Source organism: Gymnodraco acuticeps, unplaced genomic scaffold (genome assembly GCF_902827175.1).
Source record: "Gymnodraco acuticeps unplaced genomic scaffold, fGymAcu1.1, whole genome shotgun sequence".
NCBI classification, from domain to species: Eukaryota; Metazoa; Chordata; class Actinopteri; order Perciformes; family Bathydraconidae; genus Gymnodraco; species Gymnodraco acuticeps.
The window spans coordinates 2,272,213-2,292,833 of NW_022992351.1; the positions used below are offsets into that span (position 1 = coordinate 2,272,213).

At 38.3% G+C, this 20,621-nt stretch overlaps 2 protein-coding genes across 5 annotated transcripts; one reads left to right on the forward strand and one right to left on the reverse strand.

The window, feature by feature from the left end:
• Positions 1 to 886: 886 nt before the first annotated feature.
• Positions 887 to 20,426, reverse strand: LOC117541923 (glucose-6-phosphate 1-dehydrogenase-like). Of its 2 annotated transcripts, XM_034209251.1 has the most exons (12): positions 20,263 to 20,426; positions 19,670 to 19,707; positions 19,450 to 19,558; positions 19,142 to 19,359; positions 18,905 to 19,063; positions 17,608 to 17,733; positions 17,410 to 17,503; positions 17,124 to 17,310; positions 16,782 to 17,017; positions 1,501 to 1,577; positions 1,315 to 1,407; positions 887 to 1,214 (listed from the first exon to the last, which is right to left on the reverse strand). In XM_034209251.1, the coding sequence occupies exons 1-12, from the start codon at positions 20,389 to 20,391 to the stop codon at positions 1,124 to 1,126; spliced, it is 1,557 nt and encodes a 518-aa protein (XP_034065142.1). In that variant the 5' UTR covers positions 20,392 to 20,426; the 3' UTR covers positions 887 to 1,123. The 2 variants fall into 2 exon arrangements, with proteins under 2 accessions (XP_034065142.1, XP_034065143.1); XM_034209252.1 differs by lacking the exons at positions 887 to 1,214; positions 1,315 to 1,407; positions 1,501 to 1,577 and adding an exon at positions 12,102 to 12,850.
• Positions 8,294 to 13,419, forward strand: LOC117541924. Of its 3 annotated transcripts, XM_034209253.1 has the most exons (8): positions 8,294 to 9,917; positions 10,495 to 10,629; positions 10,823 to 10,957; positions 11,325 to 11,393; positions 11,507 to 11,601; positions 11,889 to 12,015; positions 12,531 to 12,648; positions 13,278 to 13,419. In XM_034209253.1, exons 1-8 carry the CDS (start codon positions 9,156 to 9,158, stop codon positions 13,286 to 13,288), a joined length of 1,452 nt encoding a protein of 483 aa, XP_034065144.1. In that variant the 5' UTR covers positions 8,294 to 9,155; the 3' UTR covers positions 13,289 to 13,419. The 3 variants fall into 3 exon arrangements, 1 of the variants encoding a protein (XP_034065144.1); XR_004568357.1 differs by lacking the exon at positions 13,278 to 13,419 and having other exon boundaries at positions 11,507 to 11,636; positions 12,531 to 12,622; XR_004568356.1 differs by lacking the exon at positions 13,278 to 13,419 and having other exon boundaries at positions 10,823 to 11,393; positions 11,507 to 11,636; positions 12,531 to 12,639.
• Positions 20,427 to 20,621: the final 195 nt, after the last annotated feature.

Consider the following 20,621-nt stretch of genomic DNA (forward strand, 5'->3'; position numbering starts at 1 on the left):
GAGAAGTTGTAAAAAAACATGTTTGCTTCACTTCCCACGGTCCTCTGATAGGATCACACACGTTCCGCTATTGGTCAGTGTGTTTGTAGCCAGATAGGCCATGAACTTACGTAGTAGAGACACACATAGGTGACAGGAAACAGCTTCAGTATGTTGCAGGGGGTCAAACAAATCTAACAGCTATTTAAAGTAAATGGAAGTGGTGATGTTAAAACGTATTCATACATTGTGACAGATTAACTGATACGATTGTTAGTAAAGTGTATTTTAGATTGTTATCTTATCCTAAAATACCTACCTGAAGGTTATTCTTACCTGTAGCAGAACATTTAAAATTGTTTCCTTTAAGCGTCACCTGTTCTTCCTAGTACAAATATTGTGACATTCATTGGCATCATGTTGTAGTGATGACTGTAAACACAGGCGTGCTGATAGCAGAGAACAGGTTTATCTTAAACATTCAAATGAACCTACGAGTCAATATTGATCCCATACTGCATCCATAAAATAAAGGTCAACAATCATGTAAGTACAACTCTCATATCTCAGGAACATTGTGTAGGATTTAGTTGGATGTTAGATAATCTAATCTACGGTGGCCTCCAGATGACCTTATACTGTAAATGCCAAAGGCCCTCGTTAGAACCAGTTTTTGGTTTGTTCTGGGCTACTGTAGAAACACGACGGTGCAACATGACCCAGTGAAGAGAACCTGCTCCCTATGTACATATAAAGGCTAAGCTCACAAAAACATGATGATCACTAGTTTCAGTGATTAGGCACCAAAGAAAACATAAATTATAAACCCCTATGAATCCTACACACCTATGACCTCGGTGTTAGGTGATCAGTAGGCCTACTGTTAAAAGAAAAGAAAAAGAGCAGGTGTGGTCAATATAATTTATTTCATAGACATTTTTGATTTACAGGTGAACACTCAAATCAGACTCATACAGTTATTGCTATTTCCACTTTCATTTTGAGTGATTAAGGATAAAAAGCAGTGGCATTTTTAAACATGCAGACAAAATCAACACACAGCAATGAGAGAAGGCAGTGAACTTTATTGTTTGTAAATGTGTGGTTGTTCATGAATATGTGTGTGCGTGTGTGACAGAAGGCATCATGCTGTGTGGGGCTGCACCCACTTGTATTTTCCCTCATAGCGGAATCCCACCCTCTTCACCAGGTCATCTGCCTCGCCCGGACCACGACTGCCAACAAAGAAACAACAGGGGGAAGAGAAATGATAACTAAAATGGAAAATGCACTGTTCATTTATTTCTGTCTCATGAGATAGACATATTATGTTACCTTCCATATGTGTAAGGGATGGGTGGCTTCTTCTCTTCCTCTATTTGGTGGAGGAGGGGGGTGAAGATCCTCCAGGCCTCCCGCAACTCATCACTGGGACAGAAAGCAGAGCAGTTAAAAAAAAAAAAGACCACATTAAATAAAATAAATAGACAATAAACTATGACAGTTAATAGTTAAACCGACCTGCGGACAAAGTGCATCTGATTTCCACAGAAGACGTCCAGTATCAGCCTCTCGTAAGCATCCGGGAGCTTCACGTTCTGGAAGAAGATGGCAGCCATTTAAAAACTGTGAATACTTGCTTATTTCAGGTTCAGTGATGTTTCTTAATACAAATTAGTAAGGAGACTTAAACTATATTGCAATTCACCAAGTATGAGATATGGTGGAATCGGTTGAAATCTTTTAGGCAGAAAATAGAATTCAACTTTAGATTTTTAACAAACTTTTTTAAGGTTACTAAGTGACGTTTCCTTTACTTTTTATTTATTTGCAAACCATCTACAGCAGGGGTTCTCAAAGTTTTGATGAGTGAGGGCCAATTTAGGTACCCAATATTGGATTGAGGGCCGCCCAAGAAAAAACGGAACACAAAATAATTCCAAAACAAATCCGTTCTTTATTGTACTAACTAATTACCGCAACTCGTGAGATGCCTAGTTGCCATGCAACCAGTATTGTAGCAAAATTTCCACAAGCTGTCATTCATAATTTAGGAATGACAACCCAGGGGGCGCAGTTTTACCATTCGTAACACTCTGGAGTCTAAGGGTATTTTCTCGATTTTTAGATGTTTTCTTAAATCACCTTTTAAAATGTATTTCTTCTAACATGGCACCTCATGTGTTAAATATCAAAATGTTCAGGACAATCTCTGGTCTTGCTATATATGCAAATTACTCACCTTAGAGCACTGTTTGATGAGATAAGTAGCTCAAAAGCTTAAAATGTGAAATCCGATTTTTGGAAAATCTTCAAAACTCTTGTGAAAACACAAATTTACTCATGTGATCGAATTGTTTTGGTGTTTTAGATTTGGTTACCAAAGTCTTAGGATCACAAAAGCAGTGAAATATTTGAATTACACTGTATATAAATGTGTTATTCATGTCTAAAATGAAAAACATTAAATTCAAATTTTGCGTAAAACAGGTGTTTATCACTCTACTTTCACCACAGCAGGGACTGAGATACATCAGGACTGAATAAGGACTTCATATTACATACCAAGGTTCATGTGATGTGTACAAATACAAATTGAGCATTCAACCTTTTTTTTTCAACCAACAATTTATTATAAATATGTTTTTTTCAACCAACTATTTATATACATATAAGAAACTGGAAAATCTCACTATTTACAATATTGAACATCAGAACTTTCAACCAACTATTCATTATAAATGTCAAGACAGTGTCACGGTCTTTGTCTGTCTTCCAAGACAGTGGGTCTGGCTGCTGTGAAGATGGGGGTGATGGTGCATGGGCTGCTGTGTAGGTGGGGTGTACAAGTGCTATACGAGACCTCCACGAGACCTCCTTGCTGGCTGGGTTGAAGGTGATGGCTGTGGTGGAGCCTTTGTGCTGAGGTGTATCTTGACCTGGTGGCAGCCGCAGATGGAGGTGGAGGCAGCTGTAGCGATGCTGGTCTGCTGGTCCTTGGTGGTGATGGCTCTGGTGAAGGCCCTGAGCCACAGTAGATCTTGACCTGGGGGCCGGCACAGATGGATGTTGTGGCTGCTGGATAAACGCCGCCTGTGTAGGACAATAATTACAACTAATTTCATTGAAATAAAGTTCAAGTAAAATGTTGTTCAAGCACAAATAACAATACACACACACACACACACACACACACACACACACACACACACACACACACACACACACACACACCTGATTACAAAGTCTCATCTGTACAGGACGGTAAAATAATAACAGGCACACATATAAATAAATCTATTACAAAGTCTCATCTGTACAGAACAGTATGATAAAATAATCGATGGAAAAAACATGTCACTGTAAATGTCTCCGTTGTGGGACGAATACATGATTAATTTAATCATCTACACATGTAATCTCACTTTTACACACCAAAATAACGTTAACACAGAGTAAACGTTTGCTAATGGAGAGTCTATTTTGTCCCAATAAAAAGTTCATGACTATCGATAAAAAATATATATCAATAAACCTATTGTTCATTTTCGCGGTATTCCCCACACATTGCCAGTACACTATTACTGTAATATTTACACTTACCCATGTCCAAATGGATCCTTGTTGTTGTCTTTGTATTCTTCAGAAGAGTCGAAGACTTCAGGTTCTGAGGCTCTATCTTCAACCACGGTGAATTTAGTTTTAGGTTGGATATTCGACGGACATTCGCGGACCCGCCAGCAGCGTCAGTTTCCCCTGCTGCTGTGTGTATTACGACGGGGAGATCTTCTCCGCGAAACGAGGCTTTCACTTAGGGACCATCAACAAATGACTTTTCAATTACACAAGAACATTTTTCTTTTTAATAAATCGACAGCTTCCCGATCGAGTGAATGTGAAGCAAATCCACGCTAGAGCATGCATTTGTTGAACACACCTCTCTTTATTGCATTTTAATACTTTAAATATTTTATATTAATAATTTGATGGAAAAATGTGCTTATTTCTTCAATACCTTCCAGGTCATGTGACCGATTCACTCAAAATCAATGTTGGGTCAAAGAACTACACTGGCTGCATAGGACACACCTCTTGTTATTGCATTTTAATACTTTAAATATTTTATATTAATATTTTGATGGAAAAAATAGCATATTTCTTCAATACCTTCCAGGTCATGTGACCGATTTACTCAAAATCAATGTTGGGTCAAAGAACTACACTGGCTGCATAGGACACACCTCTTTTTATTGTATTTTAACACTAAATATTTTATATTAATATTTTGATGGAAAAATGAGCCTATTTCTTCAATACCTTCCAGGTCATGTGACCGATTTACTCAAAATCAATGTTGGGTCAAAGAACTACACTGGCTGCATAGGACACACCTCTTTTTATTGCATTTTAATACTTTAAATATTTTATATTAATATTTTGATGGAAAAATGTGCTTATTTCTTCAATACCTTCCAGGTCATGTGACCGATTTACTCAAAATCAATGTTGGGTCAAAGAACTACACTGGCTTCTTAGGACACACCTCTTTTTATTGCATTTTAATACTTTAAATATTTTATATTAATATTTTGATGGAAAAATGAGCCTATTTCTTCAATACCTTCCAGGTCATGTGACCGATTTACTCAAAATCAATGTTGGGTCAAAGAACTACACCGGCTGCATAGGACACACCTCTTTTTATTGCATTTTAATACTTTAAATATTTTATATTAATATTTTGATGGAAAAATGAGCTTATTTCTTCAATACCTTCCAGGTCATGTGACCGATTTACTCAAAATCAATGTTTGGTCAAAGAACTACACTGGCTGCATATGACACACCTCTTTTTATTGCATTTTAATACTATAAATATTTTATATTAATATTTTGATGGAAAAATGTGCTTATTTCTTCAATACCTTCCAGGTCATGTGACCGATTTACTCAAAATCAACGTTGGGTCAAAGAACTACACTGGCTGCATAGGACACACCTCTTTTTATTGCATTTTAATACTTTAAATATTTTATATTAATATTTTGATGGAAAAATGAGCTTATTTCTTCAATACCTTCCAGGTCATGTGACCGATTTACTCAAAATCAATGTTGGGTCAAAGAACTACACTGGCTTCTTAGGACACACCTCTTTTTATTGCATTTTAATACTTTAAATATTTTATATTAATATTTTGATGGAAAAATGAGCCTATTTCTTCAATACCTTCCAGGTCATGTGACCGATTTACTCAAAATCAATGTTGGGTCAAAGAACTACACCGGCTGCATAGGACACACCTCTTTTTATTGCATTTTAATACTTTAAATATTTTATATTAATATTTTGATGGAAAAATGAGCTTATTTCTTCAATACCTTCCAGGTCATGTGACCGATTTACTCAAAATCAATGTTTGGTCAAAGAACTACACTGGCTGCATAGGACACACCTCTTTTTATTGCATTTTAATACTATAAATATTTTATATTAATATTTTGATGGAAAAATGTGCTTATTTCTTCAATACCTTCCAGGTCATGTGACCGATTTACTCAAAATCAACGTTGGGTCAAAGAACTACACTGGCTGCATAGGACACACCTCTTTTTATTGCATTTTAATACTTTAAATATTTTATATTAATATTTTGATGGAAAAATGAGCTTATTTCTTCAATACCTTCCAGGTCATGTGACCGATTTACTCAAAATCAATGTTTGGTCAAAGAACTACACTGGCTGCATAGGACACACCTCTTTTTATTGCATTTTAATACTTTAAATATTTTATATTAATATTTTGATGGAAAAATGTGCCTATTTCTTCAATACCTTCCAGGTCATGTGACCGATTTACTCAAAATCAATGTTGGGTCAAAGAACTACACTGGCTGCATAGGACACACCTCTTTTTATTGCATTTTAATACTTTAAATATTTTTATATTAATATTTTGATGGAAAAAATAGCTTATTTCTTCAATACCTTCCAGGTCATGTGACCGATTTACTCAAAATCAATGTTTGGTCAAAGAACTACACTGGCTGCATAGGACACACCTCTTTTTATTGCATTTTAATACTTTAAATATTTTATATTAATATTTTGATGGAAAAATGAGCTTATTTCTTCAATACCTTCCAGGTCATGTGACCGATTTACTCAAAATCAATGTTGGGTCAAAGAACTACACTGGTTGCATAGGACACACCTCTTTTTATTGCATTTTAATACTTTAAATATTTTATATTAATATTTTGATAGAAAAATGTGCCTATTTCTTCAATAGCTTCCAGGTCATGTGACCTAATCACTTTTTTAGAAACCAGATCACATTGTTTGATCTAAAAATGGTGCGCTTCAAAAAAGGCAAAACAAAGAAAGCTTTAGACCTCTGGCAACAAGCAGGAGGTAGAGATTTCATCACCAGGTCTTTAATTTCTCATGGTTTTAGTGAAGTTAATGTTACAACTTGTGAAGCTTTTCCAGAAGGCGGTTAGATCACCGGACGACAGAGTCGGTCTCCGTGTGCACAGACAGGGCTGCTGTTAACGTCGGTCTGTACAATGGAATTGTGCCAAAACTACGCCAACCGGCTGCGGAGGGAGACTCCCCCCCTTCACTGGAGAACTGCGCTAAAACAGCTGATCACAACGTTCACGCTCTGTGGTCACGAAGTACTCCACTAGCCCCCCCCCCCAAATTCACAACGGGTCGGGTCGTGGGTCTTATATCAACAGGTCGGGTCCAGATTTGACTTGAAGATAATTGCATGTAACGGTCGGTTCGCGGTAGCTACTGAGCTGCGAGGGTTCGGGTGGGTGCAGATTTGCAAAACTGGACCCATGCAGGACTCTGCCCCAGAGGCTTTTAAGTTGAAGCTTAACCCTTGTGAATCCCTTTTTAAAAACGTTACTTTGAAAACACTAACGACAAAAATTTCCTCATCTAAAAATACTGTAATAAAGATATTATAGGCTATGTTAATATTTTTGTTCCACTTTCAATTACTTACATATTTTTAACCAAATTCAGTGCTGATCATAATTATCAAATGTTCATTCATTTTTATTTTTGTCGCTAGGGATTTGAAAGTCACTATTTTGATTACACATACACTTATTAAGAACATGTTTCCAAAAAAAACACATCTTTACCAAATGTCGTGCCATATTCTTAACACAATCAGAATGCTCGCAAAATTAAACAGTGGCATGGATAATACATTTCCTTAGGGAGGCATAAGGGTTAATGTGCTTATTTAATTAAATACTGCATCACAGTAGGATGTTAACAGAATTTACTGTAATTGACCCAAGGATGGCAGATTGCTTAAAGTTGCATTGCAGTCTTACGATAAGAGATACAGTAATTAAATGAGATTTTGTACTTTTGTAATGTTTGTATTTAGGAAAATATGTCAGTGAAAGAGGGAGAGATGGACAGCACAGTATCAAGAAACAGTGTTACAGCGCACCTACGGGTGAGGAAGACGAGGACACAAGTCAGGATGACAGGGAAATAAGTAACACACAGCCACAGTCTGAGATAGACACAGAAGAGTCAGACCAACAAAGTACAGAGACAGCCACCGAAATGACAACAACAATGAACGGAAAGGGACAAACAGGCAAGGACAAGAAAGGGCCAGAAAAGGATAAAAAACGAAAAAGGAACAAACGAAAAACAGGGACAGAGCCTGTGGGGAAAGATGAAGATAAGAATGATGAAGAAAAACAGTGTTACAGCGCACCTACGGGTGAGGAAGACGAGGACACAAGTCAGGATGACAGGGAAATAAGTAACGTACAGCCACAGTCTGAGATAGACACAGAAGAGTCAGACCAACAAAGTACAGAGACAGCCACCGAAATGACAACAACAATGAACAGAAAGTGCAAAGCAGGGCCAAAAAAGTTCAAAATTGCCATGACAAGAAAACAATGGAACAAAATTAAACCTAAACATGGCAAAAAAAAACTCCGTCCCCCCTGGACTGATACATTATATCAAGAATTTTATCATTATTATTATTATATTATTATTATCATTATCATTATTTTATATAAAAATAATCCATGCTGCACACTTGCTTTCAAATACCAGCATGTTAAGACAAATGATAGCCGTAAAAAGAATTCGCCATTTTTCTGTGCCTCTGCAAAATGCACATTTAATGGATGCAACGCTGTCTACAGTTTCTCAAAAAAGAACAGGCCAAAATCAACGGATAAAAAAATTATTTTTAAAGTCATGCGCATTGGTGAAGTTATACACCATAAAAATCAAAGGCGATTTAGACAAGCAAAATACACAAGAAGAGGAACAATTTCCAAAGCCTTAACCAGTGGTGTCAGTAATTATTATTACACTATGTTAAGACAGACACCAGTAGAGGAAATAATGGCTGGTAACATAAGCAGAAGCCTCACCAAAGACGTGTTAAAGAAAATATCCTCTGAAGTGAAGAAAAGTGCAAGGCTCCACGATGACATGATGCTTGAACTCATGTTGACTCAAAAAATAATCAAAGAGAGCAGCAGTCATGCATCATCAAAAGGCTATCTTCAGCACCTACAAATTGATCCGTTTGCTGTACATTTATACACAGATGCTGGAATAAAGATATTGACTGAGCACTTGAAAAAGCCAACACCTACGACTCTCTACCTTGATGCCACAGGCAGCGTGATACAGAAAATTCCTGATCAAAATAAGCGGGTCTTGTATTATGCTTTGGTTTTGCCCGGAATGGGTAAGGATAAGCCTCCCTTGCCTGTCACAGAACTGATCACCAACAGCCATTCCATTCCATCTATTTCCCATTGGCTCATGGAATTTAAAAGAAAGTTGTCTTACATAACAAAAAGAAAGATAGCACAGGTTGAGACAAATTATAGTTGGGCTCTGATAAACAGTGTGCTTCTGTCTTTTAACAGGGAAAATATGTCAGTGTACCTTGACAGAGCATTTGAGATAGTGTCTGGACAAACTGAACTGATTCCTAACTTCACTGTGCTGCATCTGTGCTCTGCTCATATCATGAAGGCTGTGTCACAAGCATTTGGGAAAAAAACTGTAGACAGAGGCACACAGGAATATGCAACATTCTGTTTTGCGTACATCCTGAACTGCACAAGTATGCAGGAAGCCCTTAATGTTTTTTAGCATATGTGTGTGCTTTTTGATGCAGAGGAGTACACTTATTCGGTGAAACAGAGCAAAATGTACCTCGACAAGTGCATTTTGCAAACTCGGGACTTGAAACTGGAGGAAAGTGGACATGTAATGGGAGAGGAGGAAAGCAAAATGGAAACAAATGCTCATAGCATTATTGGAAAGTCCCCTTTTACACAAGCTTTTCAAGTCAGGTGGGACCAAGCAGAGTGTGACATTCTCTCTGACGATGCTGTTCAGGTAAAAAACCACTACCTCTGTCCTGGTGTCATTGATGCACTGTTCAAAAACTACATGGGGATCTTCCCATTGTGGAGTGGTTTGTTGCTTGGGGATCTGTCGCGACATAGAAAAGGTACCTCAAAAAAAGATGGAAGTCATAAAACCAGGGATACCAACTGCCATGTTGAGCTCTGGTTTGGGTTGGTCAAACACTCCATCCTTTTAAAAAAAAAGTACCTGAGACCAGCTGAGTTTGTCTCCAAAATGTATGCCTCAATACAAGGAAGATACGTAGAGCACATTGAGCAACACAATCTGCCAATGCATATTCTGGACAAAAACTTTGGGCATCCTAGCAGGCCAGATGATGACCACGAGGAACAGTGGAACAAGCGGGAAAGTTCTGCTGGTCACTCCAAGTCCAAGTCCAAGTACTTCAATCCACCAAAAGCACTACCCAACCCCAAGAGCCCACCTGCCACAAAGGTGAAGAAAAGAAAAGTGGACCAACAGGAACAAGACGCACAGGGAAATGTGAGTTTCTCTAAGACTTACTATGTTCAAAGTGTGTAAATTGTTCTCCAGCATTTTAATTGTAACAATGGAATAAGTAAATATTGTCAGAAAGTAAAGCATGGACTAAATTGGTAAAGAGTGAGGTGAAGGACAAAGGACATGAAGTATTATAACCCAAGATGATTAGGTGCACGTTGTAGGGGGAGAATATGAAGATGAAAAATGTAAATACAGCTTACAAACTTAGAACAGAAACTAGATTTCCAAATCAGACTTTAAACTGCAATTACAGTTTCTGTTCCTGAGCAGCCTGTTTAATGTCATTTAATGAAAACTCTAAAAGGGACTGAGGTTAAATGCATAAACATGGACAGTTTAATTATATTTTGTGCATGTAGCTTTGATGGTGCATATACAAAAACAAGGCCTTCACCCAAAAATTCAAGATTGTTAACCCTCTGGTGTCATTCAAGTGCACTACCCTAATTAGTCATTCGGGACAAAAATGTCCAGAGTGATACCGGAGGGTTAAAAGATTCCTCAAGTGTCCATATTAAACAGACTGCATCTATTTCCCCTCAATCCTAACTTGCAGTTGACCTGGCTGTGGAAAAAAAAGGACACAGAGGTGGTCGTGGCAGTGCTCCCCTCACAGATGAAAGGACGCATCTTGCTTATCCGCCACTGTGAGCTATGCTCACTTCGACCCCACCAGTGGTTGACAGGGGAGGTACTACATGTTTCAAGTGTCTGAAGTTTCACTCTACACTGTGTTATTTTCTTTATCTAGCATTTAACGATTTCTCCCCAAAATGTCTAGATACTTTTGTCAGTCACAAGATTCTCAAAGTTGCAGGAAATGAAAGTTCAGTATAACTGGGAATATGCATTAATTGGCAAATTGTTATGATCTTTTTTGCCAGGTAATTGAAGGCGTGTTTCATGTTGCTGCCGACAAATTCGCCGTTCTGAACAAAATGTACTTGCTAAATCACTACACAGCAAGTGTCATTTTGTTCGGGGACAGAACTCAGCTAATATCTCACAGTTTACCGAAGGTAATGTGTGTGGTCTGTGTATGTTTATGTGTGTGGTGTGTTGTGTTTGTGCATGGTGATGCTGTAGGGGGAAGTAGGTGTGGATTTGATTTGTGGGCTCACACTCACACATTAGGTACATGGAGTGAAGCATTGGCTGAGGTCTTAAATAGGAAATTAGCTGAGATTATTTTACTTTATCCTCTCTGAAACTATACTCATTAGTTAAATCACCTGATAAATCTACTTACTATTGAATTCCCATACCAACACTTGTTTTAAGCACAACAAATGAATGGCACAAGAACATCATTGTCAGACTAATGTTGTTGTTATTTTTACCTTAGCCTTCAAGTTTGTTTTAATCCTTTATTTGATGCCATTATAGGTCAACTTTGACAACTATGAAGCTGTCCTGTCCTTTGTACTTGTCAACAACAACCACTGGAAGTTGCTGGTTTGTAATTATTTTGTCATTGTATTATTTCTGTTAAAGCACAAGACTTACATAGTGAAACCAAAAATATTTTTTGATGAAAAAGTGCTTTTACTTTTTTTGTTCTCTCACAGTACATTCATGCCAACACCAGCACCGTATTCCTGGTGGATCCAGCTCAAAGCATAAAAGAGCTTGATGACTCCGAACATGCTGCCAAAAGAATACAGTAAATCAAAATTCAATAGATATTTGAAAATTCAAGTAAAAACTATATTTAAACGTAAAAAATGTGTCACATTTAGTTATATTCATACTCACAAACAGCATTGAAAGCATTTTAAACAGTGTGATACAGTCTGTGTTCAGACAGTGATATCTATAGCTGACCTGTGGCTGCCTCTTATATAAATAAATGGTCATATGCTGAATACAAACAGTATGAATTTCTCTTACATTATCTTTAGGAGCCACATAATTAGAAATGTAAAGTGTGTTAACATTATCCTTTCTCAGGGAGTACTTCAGGATGAGGAGGACACGCCACAGCATAACAGACTGGGTGGATGTTAAGTGGAAGGGAGGCGTTATGGGCCACCCACTTCAAACGGATGGATGTAGCTGTGGTGTCGTTGTTGTGAAGGTGAGCTGAAGAGATTCTGTTTTCATCCAGTTAACAAGCAGAGTTTTTAATGTGAAAGACAGTTTAATGCAAGGGCGATTAAAAAAACTGTCAAAAGTAGTTGTTGACCGATAAAGGTTTTTTAAAGGCCGATGCTGATCCCCATAATATTTAGCAGGCAGGTTGGCCAATGGACAATATACAGTATATTGCCGATATCATGTTGTTGTTTATTGTATTTTTCACAACTGACAACAATTGGATTATGACACAACATTGCTGAACTTAAATTAACAGTTATTTAATACTAATGTAGTATTCACTTGAACACAGAAAGTTTAATTGACAAAACTTTGCTTCCAAATATCTCAAAATTCCAATAATAGGACCGGTCTATATCAATACTCAAAGGTTTTGGGAGGCATTCTAGTCAAGGGTGGATGTCTTCTATAATGTGTCTCATGTTTTTGTCTGTATCTGTATTACTATACAATAAAGAAGAAAAACCCTCCATAACATAAGTGTTGTTTGTTTAGATGGCAAAGGCAGTCATGGAGTCCTTCCCTCTGATCCCGAATGTGAATTTCGAGTGTTCGAAGAAATACATGAAACGGGAGAGGAGAGAACTGGCTCTCGAAATCCTTGAGGCATCAGGTAAATAAATATGAATATGTGTATATATATATATGGGTGTCTGTATGTATATATATATGTATGTATGTATATGTATGTGTATATAGAAGCTGACATACATGTATTGTTATCTTGTTTCAGTCTTTGATGAGCACACTTATTGTGCTATGTGTGCTGCCTTAAGGCCTCCAGGATCTGGATCTCCCATCACAGACTGGGTGAGCTGTTGTGAAGAAAATGTGGAATTGTCATGTATACATTTATGTATTCATTTATTTAACAGGGACAGTGCACATTAATTAACATTTCTGTAACTGTGCCAGACTTAGCCAAGAGGCTATTTTTCATCTGTAGTCCCTGGACAGATTTTAAAAGTCAACCTCAAACACATAATTAATTTTAAACAACTAAATACAATACATTTAAAACATGCAACACACATTAATGGAATACTTAAATAAAAAAAATGTAAAAGATAGAAACAATAAAAAAACAAACAAACAATAGAGCATGTTAAAACACAGGCAGTGGGTTTTAAGGAGCAGATGATTGTGTCAGCTGATTCCTCACTAACACTTAAGTATTAAGACAACTGAATGGTAATCTAAAGGTACAAATATATAAATACACTATTTCTTTCACTTCAACAGGTTCAGTGTGATGACTGTGAACGATGGTACCATGCCCAGTGCCTGGCAATGGACAGCAGAGACTTTAAAAAGGCAGAGACAGGATATTGGAATTGTCCTTTGTGCAAGTAATACTTGAAATGTGCTCAATGATGACGATTAGTAAAACATGTGTCCTGTGTAGCCTTGTTTGTATTACTTTCTGATCATTAATCACTGGGTCACATGACAGGGAAGCTCTAGAAAAAAAACCCTGAATTTTTTAATATAAATATTAATATTAAATAGAGGATGTAATATTATCCGATATAAAGAGCTGTTTCTATTGTGTACAGACTTGTATTCAATTCATAAAGTGATTTTGAGTCATTAGTTATTGAAGAAATAAGCTAATTTTTACATACAATTATTAATATAAAAATATTTGGAGTATTAAAATACAATAAAAAGAGGTGTGTCCTATGCAGCCGGTGTAGTTCTTTGACCCAACATTGATTTTGAGTGAATAGGTCACATGACCTGGAAGGTATTGAAGAAATAAGCACATTTTTCCATCAAAATATTAATATAAAATATTTAAAGTATTAAAATGCAATAAAAAGAGGTGTGTCCTATGCAACCAGTGTAGTTATTTGACCAAACATTGATTTTGAGTAAATCGGTCACATGACCTGGAAGGTATTGAAGAAATAAGCTAATTTTTCCATCAAAATATTAATATAAAATATTTAAAGTATTAAAATGCAATAAAAAGAGGTGTGTCCTATGCAGCCAGTGTAGTTTTTTGACCCAACATTGATTTTGAGTAAATCGGTCACATGACCTGGAAGGTATTGAAGAAATAAGCTCATTTTTCCATCAAAATATTAATATAAAATATTTAAAGTATTAAAATGCAATAAAAAGAGGTGTGTCCTATGCAGCCAGTGTAGTTCTTTGACCCAACATTGATTTTGAGTGATTAGGTCACATGACCTGGAAGGTATTGAAGAAATAAGCTCATTTTTCCATCAAAATATTAATATAAAATATTTAAAGTATTAAAATGCAATAAAAAGAGGTGTGTCCTATGCAGCCGGTGTAGTTCTTTGACCCAACATTGATTTTGAGTAAATCGGTCACATGACCTGGAAGGTATTGAAGAAATAAGCAACTTTTTCCATCAAAATATTAATATAAAAATATTTAAAGTATTAAAATGCAATAAAAAGAGGTGTGTCCTATGCAGCCGGTGTAGTCCTTTGACCCAACATTGATTTTGAGTGAGTAGGTCACATGACCTGGAAGGTATTGAAGAAATAAGCACATTTTTCCATCAAAAATATTAATATAAAAATATTTAAAGTATTAAAATGCAATAAAAAGAGGTGTGTCCCATTCAACCAGTGTAGTTCTTTGACCCAACATTGATTTTGAGTAAATCGGTCACATGACCTGGAAGGTATTGAAGAAATAAGCTCATTTTTCCATCAAAATATTAATATAACATATTTAAAGTATTAAAATGCAATAAAAAGAGGTGTGTCCTATGCAGCCAGTGTAGTTCTTTGACCCAACATTGATTTTGAGTAAATCGGTCACATGACCTGGAAGGTATTGAAGAAATAAGCTCATTTTTCCATCAAAATATTAATATAAAATATTTAAAGTATTAAAATGCAATAAAAAGAGGTGTGTCCTATGCAACCAGTGTAGTTCTTTGACCAAACATTGATTTTGAGTAAATCGGTCACATGACCTGGAAGGTATTGAAGAAATAAGCTCATTTTTCCATCAAAATATTAATATAAAATATTTAAAGTATTAAAATGCAATAAAAAGAGGTGTGTCCTATGCAGCCAGTGTAGTTCTTTGACCCAACGTTGATTTTGAGTAAATCGGTCACATGACCTGGAAGGTATTGAAGAAATAAGCTAATTTTTCCATCAAAATATTAATATAAAATATTTAAAGTATTAAAATGCAATAAAAAGAGGTGTGTCCTATGCAGCCAGTGTAGTTCTTTGACCCAACATTGATTTTGAGTGAATCGGTCACATGACCTGGAAGGTATTGAAGAAATAAGCACATTTATCCATCAAAATATGAATATAAAATATTTAAAGTATTAAAATGCAATAAAAAGAGGTGTGTCCTATGCAGCCGGTGTAGTCCTTTGACCCAACATTGATTTTGAGTGATTAGGTCACATGACCTGGAAGGTATTGAAGAAATAAGCTAATTTTTCCATCAAAATATTAATATAAAATATTTAAAGTATTAAAATGCAATAAAAAGAGGTGTGTCCTATGCAGCCAGTGTAGTTCTTTGACCCGACATTGATTTTGAGTAAATCGGTCATATGACCTGGAAGGTATTGAAGAAATAAGCTAATTTTTCCATCAAAATATTAATAAAACGTATTTAAAGTATTAAAATGCAATAAAAAGAGGTGTATTCAATAAATGTATGCTCTAGAGTCAATTTGCTTCACATTCACACGATCGAGAAGCTGTCGATTTATTAAAAAGAACAGTTTTCTTGTCTAATTGTAAAAGTCATTTGTTGATGGTCCCTAAGTGAAAGCCTCGTTTCGCGGAGAAGATCTCCCCGTTAAACTGACCCTGCTGGCGGGTCCGGGAAACTGACGCTGCTGGCTGGTCCGCGAATGTCCGTCGAATATCCAACCTAAAACTAAATTCACCGCGGTCTATCACCACTGCTGCTAGCGAAAAAAATCTCTAGCGAAGTCGGCAACTGTAAAGTTTTTTTTAGTCTCTCTCTCTCTCTCTCTCTCTCTCTCTCCGCGCCTTGGGATCCCCCAGTCAGAGCTGGTTGATGTCGCCAGGGAAAATAAAGTTTGGGGCTCTCTGCTGGAACTGCTACCCCCGCGACCCGACCACGGATAAGCGGGAGAAGATGGATGGATGGATGGACACACAAATCCACCAATCCCACACAGTGTAAAGTCAAGCTGCTTTGAGCGGCCATATTGGCTGCTGTGCCCTGGTTACAGTCTCACAGGAGATACCGCTGGAAAGCTACTCATTCTAATTCATACTAGATACAACCATGGAGGATTAAAATATAACTCATGCATTTCAGCGTGTCACATTAACTATCGTGGGCCGCCAGAAACATGTCCGAGGTCCGCCATTGGCCCGCGGGCCGCACTTTGAGAACCCCTGATCTACAGTATGTCACCGGAAAACATTGAATAGTCAAATGTCACTTAAATTATTTTTGTATGTTGAAGATTCATTTCACTTTTGAAATGACCAACATATCTGGAGAATCAAATGACAAAGAAAATTGCTGTATATCAAAAAGTATATAAAGTTTGCCTTTACTCTTACGATACCTTTTTCTTTTATTTCTACATATTATTTATTGTATATAAATTAAATGTGCATTGTTGGAGGGAGCCCAAGATTCAAGATATTAATGTTGTATATTGTTGTGCATATGATAAACTTGAAAATAACTGATAGAGGGCGAAAAGCTAAATGATGACGCACGATGGATTCTTTGAGAAAGGTGCAGCACCTTGTATCTGCTCCTGTAGGTGAGGTCCAGCTCCGTCTCCTCGGGGCTGAAGTAGACCCCCGGCCTCTTGGTCATCATCTTCAGGTAAATGGCTTCGTCCGGCTGCACCCGCACCACCAGCTCGTTCCTCTGACAGTGCTCGGCAAAGATGTCTCCCGGCACGTCAGTGAACTGCAGACGCACCTCTGCCTTCCTTTCGTTCAGAGCTTTACCGCAGCGCAGGATGAAAGGAACGCCTGGTGGGGGGAGAGTTGATGAGAGGACGCCAAAGAAACTGAGAAAATCTGGGAGAGGTGAAGACTAAGACAAGTGATGAAAAAGATAATAAATGTTTTCACTTACCATCCCATCTTTCATTCTGGACATAAAGCACCGCTGTGGCAAAAGTTGGTGTGCAGGACCCTGCTGGTACAGTGGGATCGTCAAGGTAACCCAGTTTGGACTGACCCTCCCCCTCAGGGTCGCCCACATACTGGCCGAGCACCACATCTGATCCAGTAACAGGAGCTATACACTTCAACACCTTCACCTACAGTTCATCAATGGATAAAGTGTTGGATCGTCAACGATGCTCTCATGGAATTTAGACAGAAAATGTTAAATCTTTCTGTTCAATCACAGTCATTACCTTCTCATCCCTCACGTCGTCTGGGCTGGTGGAAGCAGGTTTCTCCATGGCGACCAGACAGAGAATCTGCAGGAGATGGTTCTGCATGACATCTCTACACAAGGAACAAGAAGTAGAATCAGCACAAGTAAAGGCTCTAGTGTAAAAATAACATTGTATTAATTGTTTTGACTTTTATTAAAATGTAATGGTCCTCACCTAATGATACCAAAGTCATCAAAGTATCCTCCGCGGCCCTGAGTGCCAAAAGGCTCCTTGAAGGTGAGGACCACACAGGCCACACTGTTCCTGTTCCATATGGGTCCAAAGATGCGATTTCCAAACCTGGCAATGAGAGAATAAGATATTTGTAGAATAAACCCTCCAATACCAGTGACACAGGAAGGAAGAGATAATGAGAAGTAATTAAATAGAATTAATGGTGCTAAGGATTTCACTAGTGGTATAGTGCTTAGTGTAGCAATGGAGAGTCAGGACTCAGAGAGACACGAGGAGAGTTGGAGCTTTGATGTCAAACACTGAATGTTTATTTACAAGTATCGGCCGGAGAAATTCACATCACAAGTCACAGTGCAGCCAGAGGTTCTGACTGCACTGGTGGGTTGCCATGTCAAATCTGCCGCGCATCTCTCTCGATAGACCTTTTAACTACACTGAACAAAAATATAAACGCAACCGGACATGTCACCCATTGAGCATGTTTGGGATGCTCTGGATCGGCGTATACGACAGCGTGTTCCAGTTCCTGCCAATATCCAGCAACTTCGCACAGCCATTGAAGAGGAGTGGACCAACATTCCACAGGCCACAATCAACAACCTGATCAACTCTATGCGAAGGAGATGTGTTGCACTGCGTGAGGCAAATGGTGGTCACACCAGATACTGACTGGTTTTCGGACCCCCCCCAATAAAGCAAAACTGCACTTTTCAGAGTGGCCTTTTATTGTGGCCAGCCTAAGGCACACCTGTGCAATAATCATGCTGTCTAATCAGCATCTTGATATGCCACACCTGTGAGGTGGGATGGATTATCTCGGCAAAGGAGAAGTGCTCACTATCACAGATTTTTTCAGATTTGTGAACAATATTTGAGAGAAATGGTTATTTTGTGTATATAGAAAATGTTTTAGATATTTGAGTTCATCTCATGAAAAATGGGAGCAAAAACAAAAGTGTTGCATTTATATTTTTGTTCAGTGTAGTTCAGAGAGAGTAAACAATATATTTGGGGAGATAGACTAAACAGCTGGGCACCCTGAATCACTTGCGTCTGACCCTTAATGGCCTCGAAGCCAGTGTTCCCACAGCCGTAAACCATTTCGTGACAGAGAGTTGAACTGGTTTATCAAGATAGCTGGAGCCTCCCATTCTTTAAGAGAGATAACAGATCCAGGGTTGGTCGTAAACGTCAACACACAGAAAAGGTTAAATATCTAGGAGTAAAGACAGAAATATTCCCTCACACTTAGGAATGTGTGCATTGAGTTAGCTACCTGAGCACCATGAGGTTCTGGACCATCTCTTTGCCCAGGTAGTGGTCTATGCGGTAGATCTGGTCCTCTGAGAACAGGGAGGAGAGGTGGGCTGACAGCTCCTGAGAGCTCTGGAGGTCTCGTCCAAAGGGCTTCTCCACAATCACCCTGCTCCAGCCTCTGTTTCACACACATAGGCCATTAGAGCAATGTTGATGAATAGCAGGTGAACCATCGTTGAGTAAAACAGACACTGACCTGGAGCTCATGCAGTGGGTTCTTATATTTGTGCTGACATGTTTGTAGACGGTGGGGGGCAGAGCCAAGTAGAACAGTCTGTTGGCGTTGGATCCCCCAGGAAGAGACAACAGATGAGAGTCGAGTTGGGCGAAAGAGCCGTCATCGTCATACCTGCCGCTCAGGTAGGAGTTCCTACTGAAGAAGGCTGAGAGACTCTCACTCTCTTCATCAGTGACCTGAGGGAAATGACAATTATTCCAGAAAAGACCCCACACAATCAACAATCCTTTCTCAGATAGCTAACAAGGTAGCCTCAGATTTTCTACCTTCATATAAGGCAGACATGCTGTCTTGATGTCCTCCACAGTCAGCGTAGACCGGGCAAAACCCACAAAGTGGGTGTCATCTGGGAGCAGGCCATCTCTGAATAACCACCTAGAGAAGGGACAGTCAAAAAGCAGGGATCCAAAGGTCAAACTCCTCAGAATAAAAAGTGACCAAAACAAATAGTAGAGCTTTGGTGTTTGAGAAGAAATTCTTACTTACCATAAAGTTGGATAGATCTTCTTTTTAGCCAGATCCCCCTATTGAAGTGTACACTTGTTTTAGATCTGATCAAGAACTCCTTCAGATAACAATGTGGCTGAAAATAATCCATTATTAAGAGTCCAAAGTGTAAGTAAACTTCACATGGGGTCATGACAAGTGGGTGGAGCTGTTGAGTCACGGTAGAACTTTGAACACTCCCTCTTTGCAGGACTGTGAGACTTCAGATTATTTCTACATTACTGGCTTCAGGAAGGGAAAGAAGCAATTTGGGTGACAGGAAAAACAACTAGATTATGGAACTAGTGCCGGGATTAAGACCAACAAAGGCAAAAGTAGATGCAGCACATTTCAGTTAACACTGCAACATTCTCCAGGTCAATAGTTTTCTGCAAGGCTTTGTGTCAACTTTATGTTGGGCATGTCACTTTATACAAGCAAACAAGACAATTTGTAGACTTTTAAACATGTGAAAGAGAGCATTTCCACAGATACTTTTAAATCGGGTTAAAGGAAGTGAATGAGTAACAATGTTAAACCGAGGAAACTGCAGTTATTCATGTCGTGTTGTAAGAAGTTGAGGTTGTACTCACAGAGGCTCCCAGGATGATGAATGTGTGTGTGTTGGAATGAGAGGACTGCTCCTCTCCATAGAGCTCCCTCCTGAGCTGTCCAAACACCTCGGAGCGAGTGAAAGGCTCAGAGCTCATCTCCTGTCCCATCTGTTCTGCGGCTGCAGTTACTGTGGCTACTCTCATTCCCCTACACACTCAGCATGGGGACATTTCAATTGTCATTCTTGCCTTGCAGAAAAAGTCAGCAAGAGTATGCTGCCACCTATTGCTGCGAAGAGGTATTGAGAAAATGTGACAGCTTCCTTGTGCAATAATGTTGAGTATCCTCTCTCCAACCTCTACTGTACTGCAGTTTGGGCGTGAAGACAATTCCACCT

Coding starts and splice junctions, on each gene's coding strand:
- LOC117541924 (XM_034209253.1), top strand. CDS start 9,156: ATGTGTGTGCTTTTTGATGCAGAGGAGTACACTTATTCGGTGAAACAG. Junction 10,630..10,822: donor ACCAGTGGTTGACAGGGGAG/GTACTACATGTT, acceptor CTTTTTTGCCAG/GTAATTGAAGGCGTGTTTCA. Junction 12,016..12,530: donor GTGGTGTCGTTGTTGTGAAG/GTGAGCTGAAGA, acceptor TTGTTTGTTTAG/ATGGCAAAGGCAGTCATGGA.
- LOC117541923 (XM_034209251.1), bottom strand. CDS start 20,391: ATGGGACAGGAGATGAGCTCTGAGCCTTTCACTCGCTCCGAGGTGTTT. Junction 17,018..17,123: donor CCAGAATGAAAGATGGGATG/GTAAGTGAAAAC, acceptor TCCCCCCACCAG/GCGTTCCTTTCATCCTGCGC. Junction 1,408..1,500: donor CAGATGCACTTTGTCCGCAG/GTCGGTTTAACT, acceptor TTTCTGTCCCAG/TGATGAGTTGCGGGAGGCCT.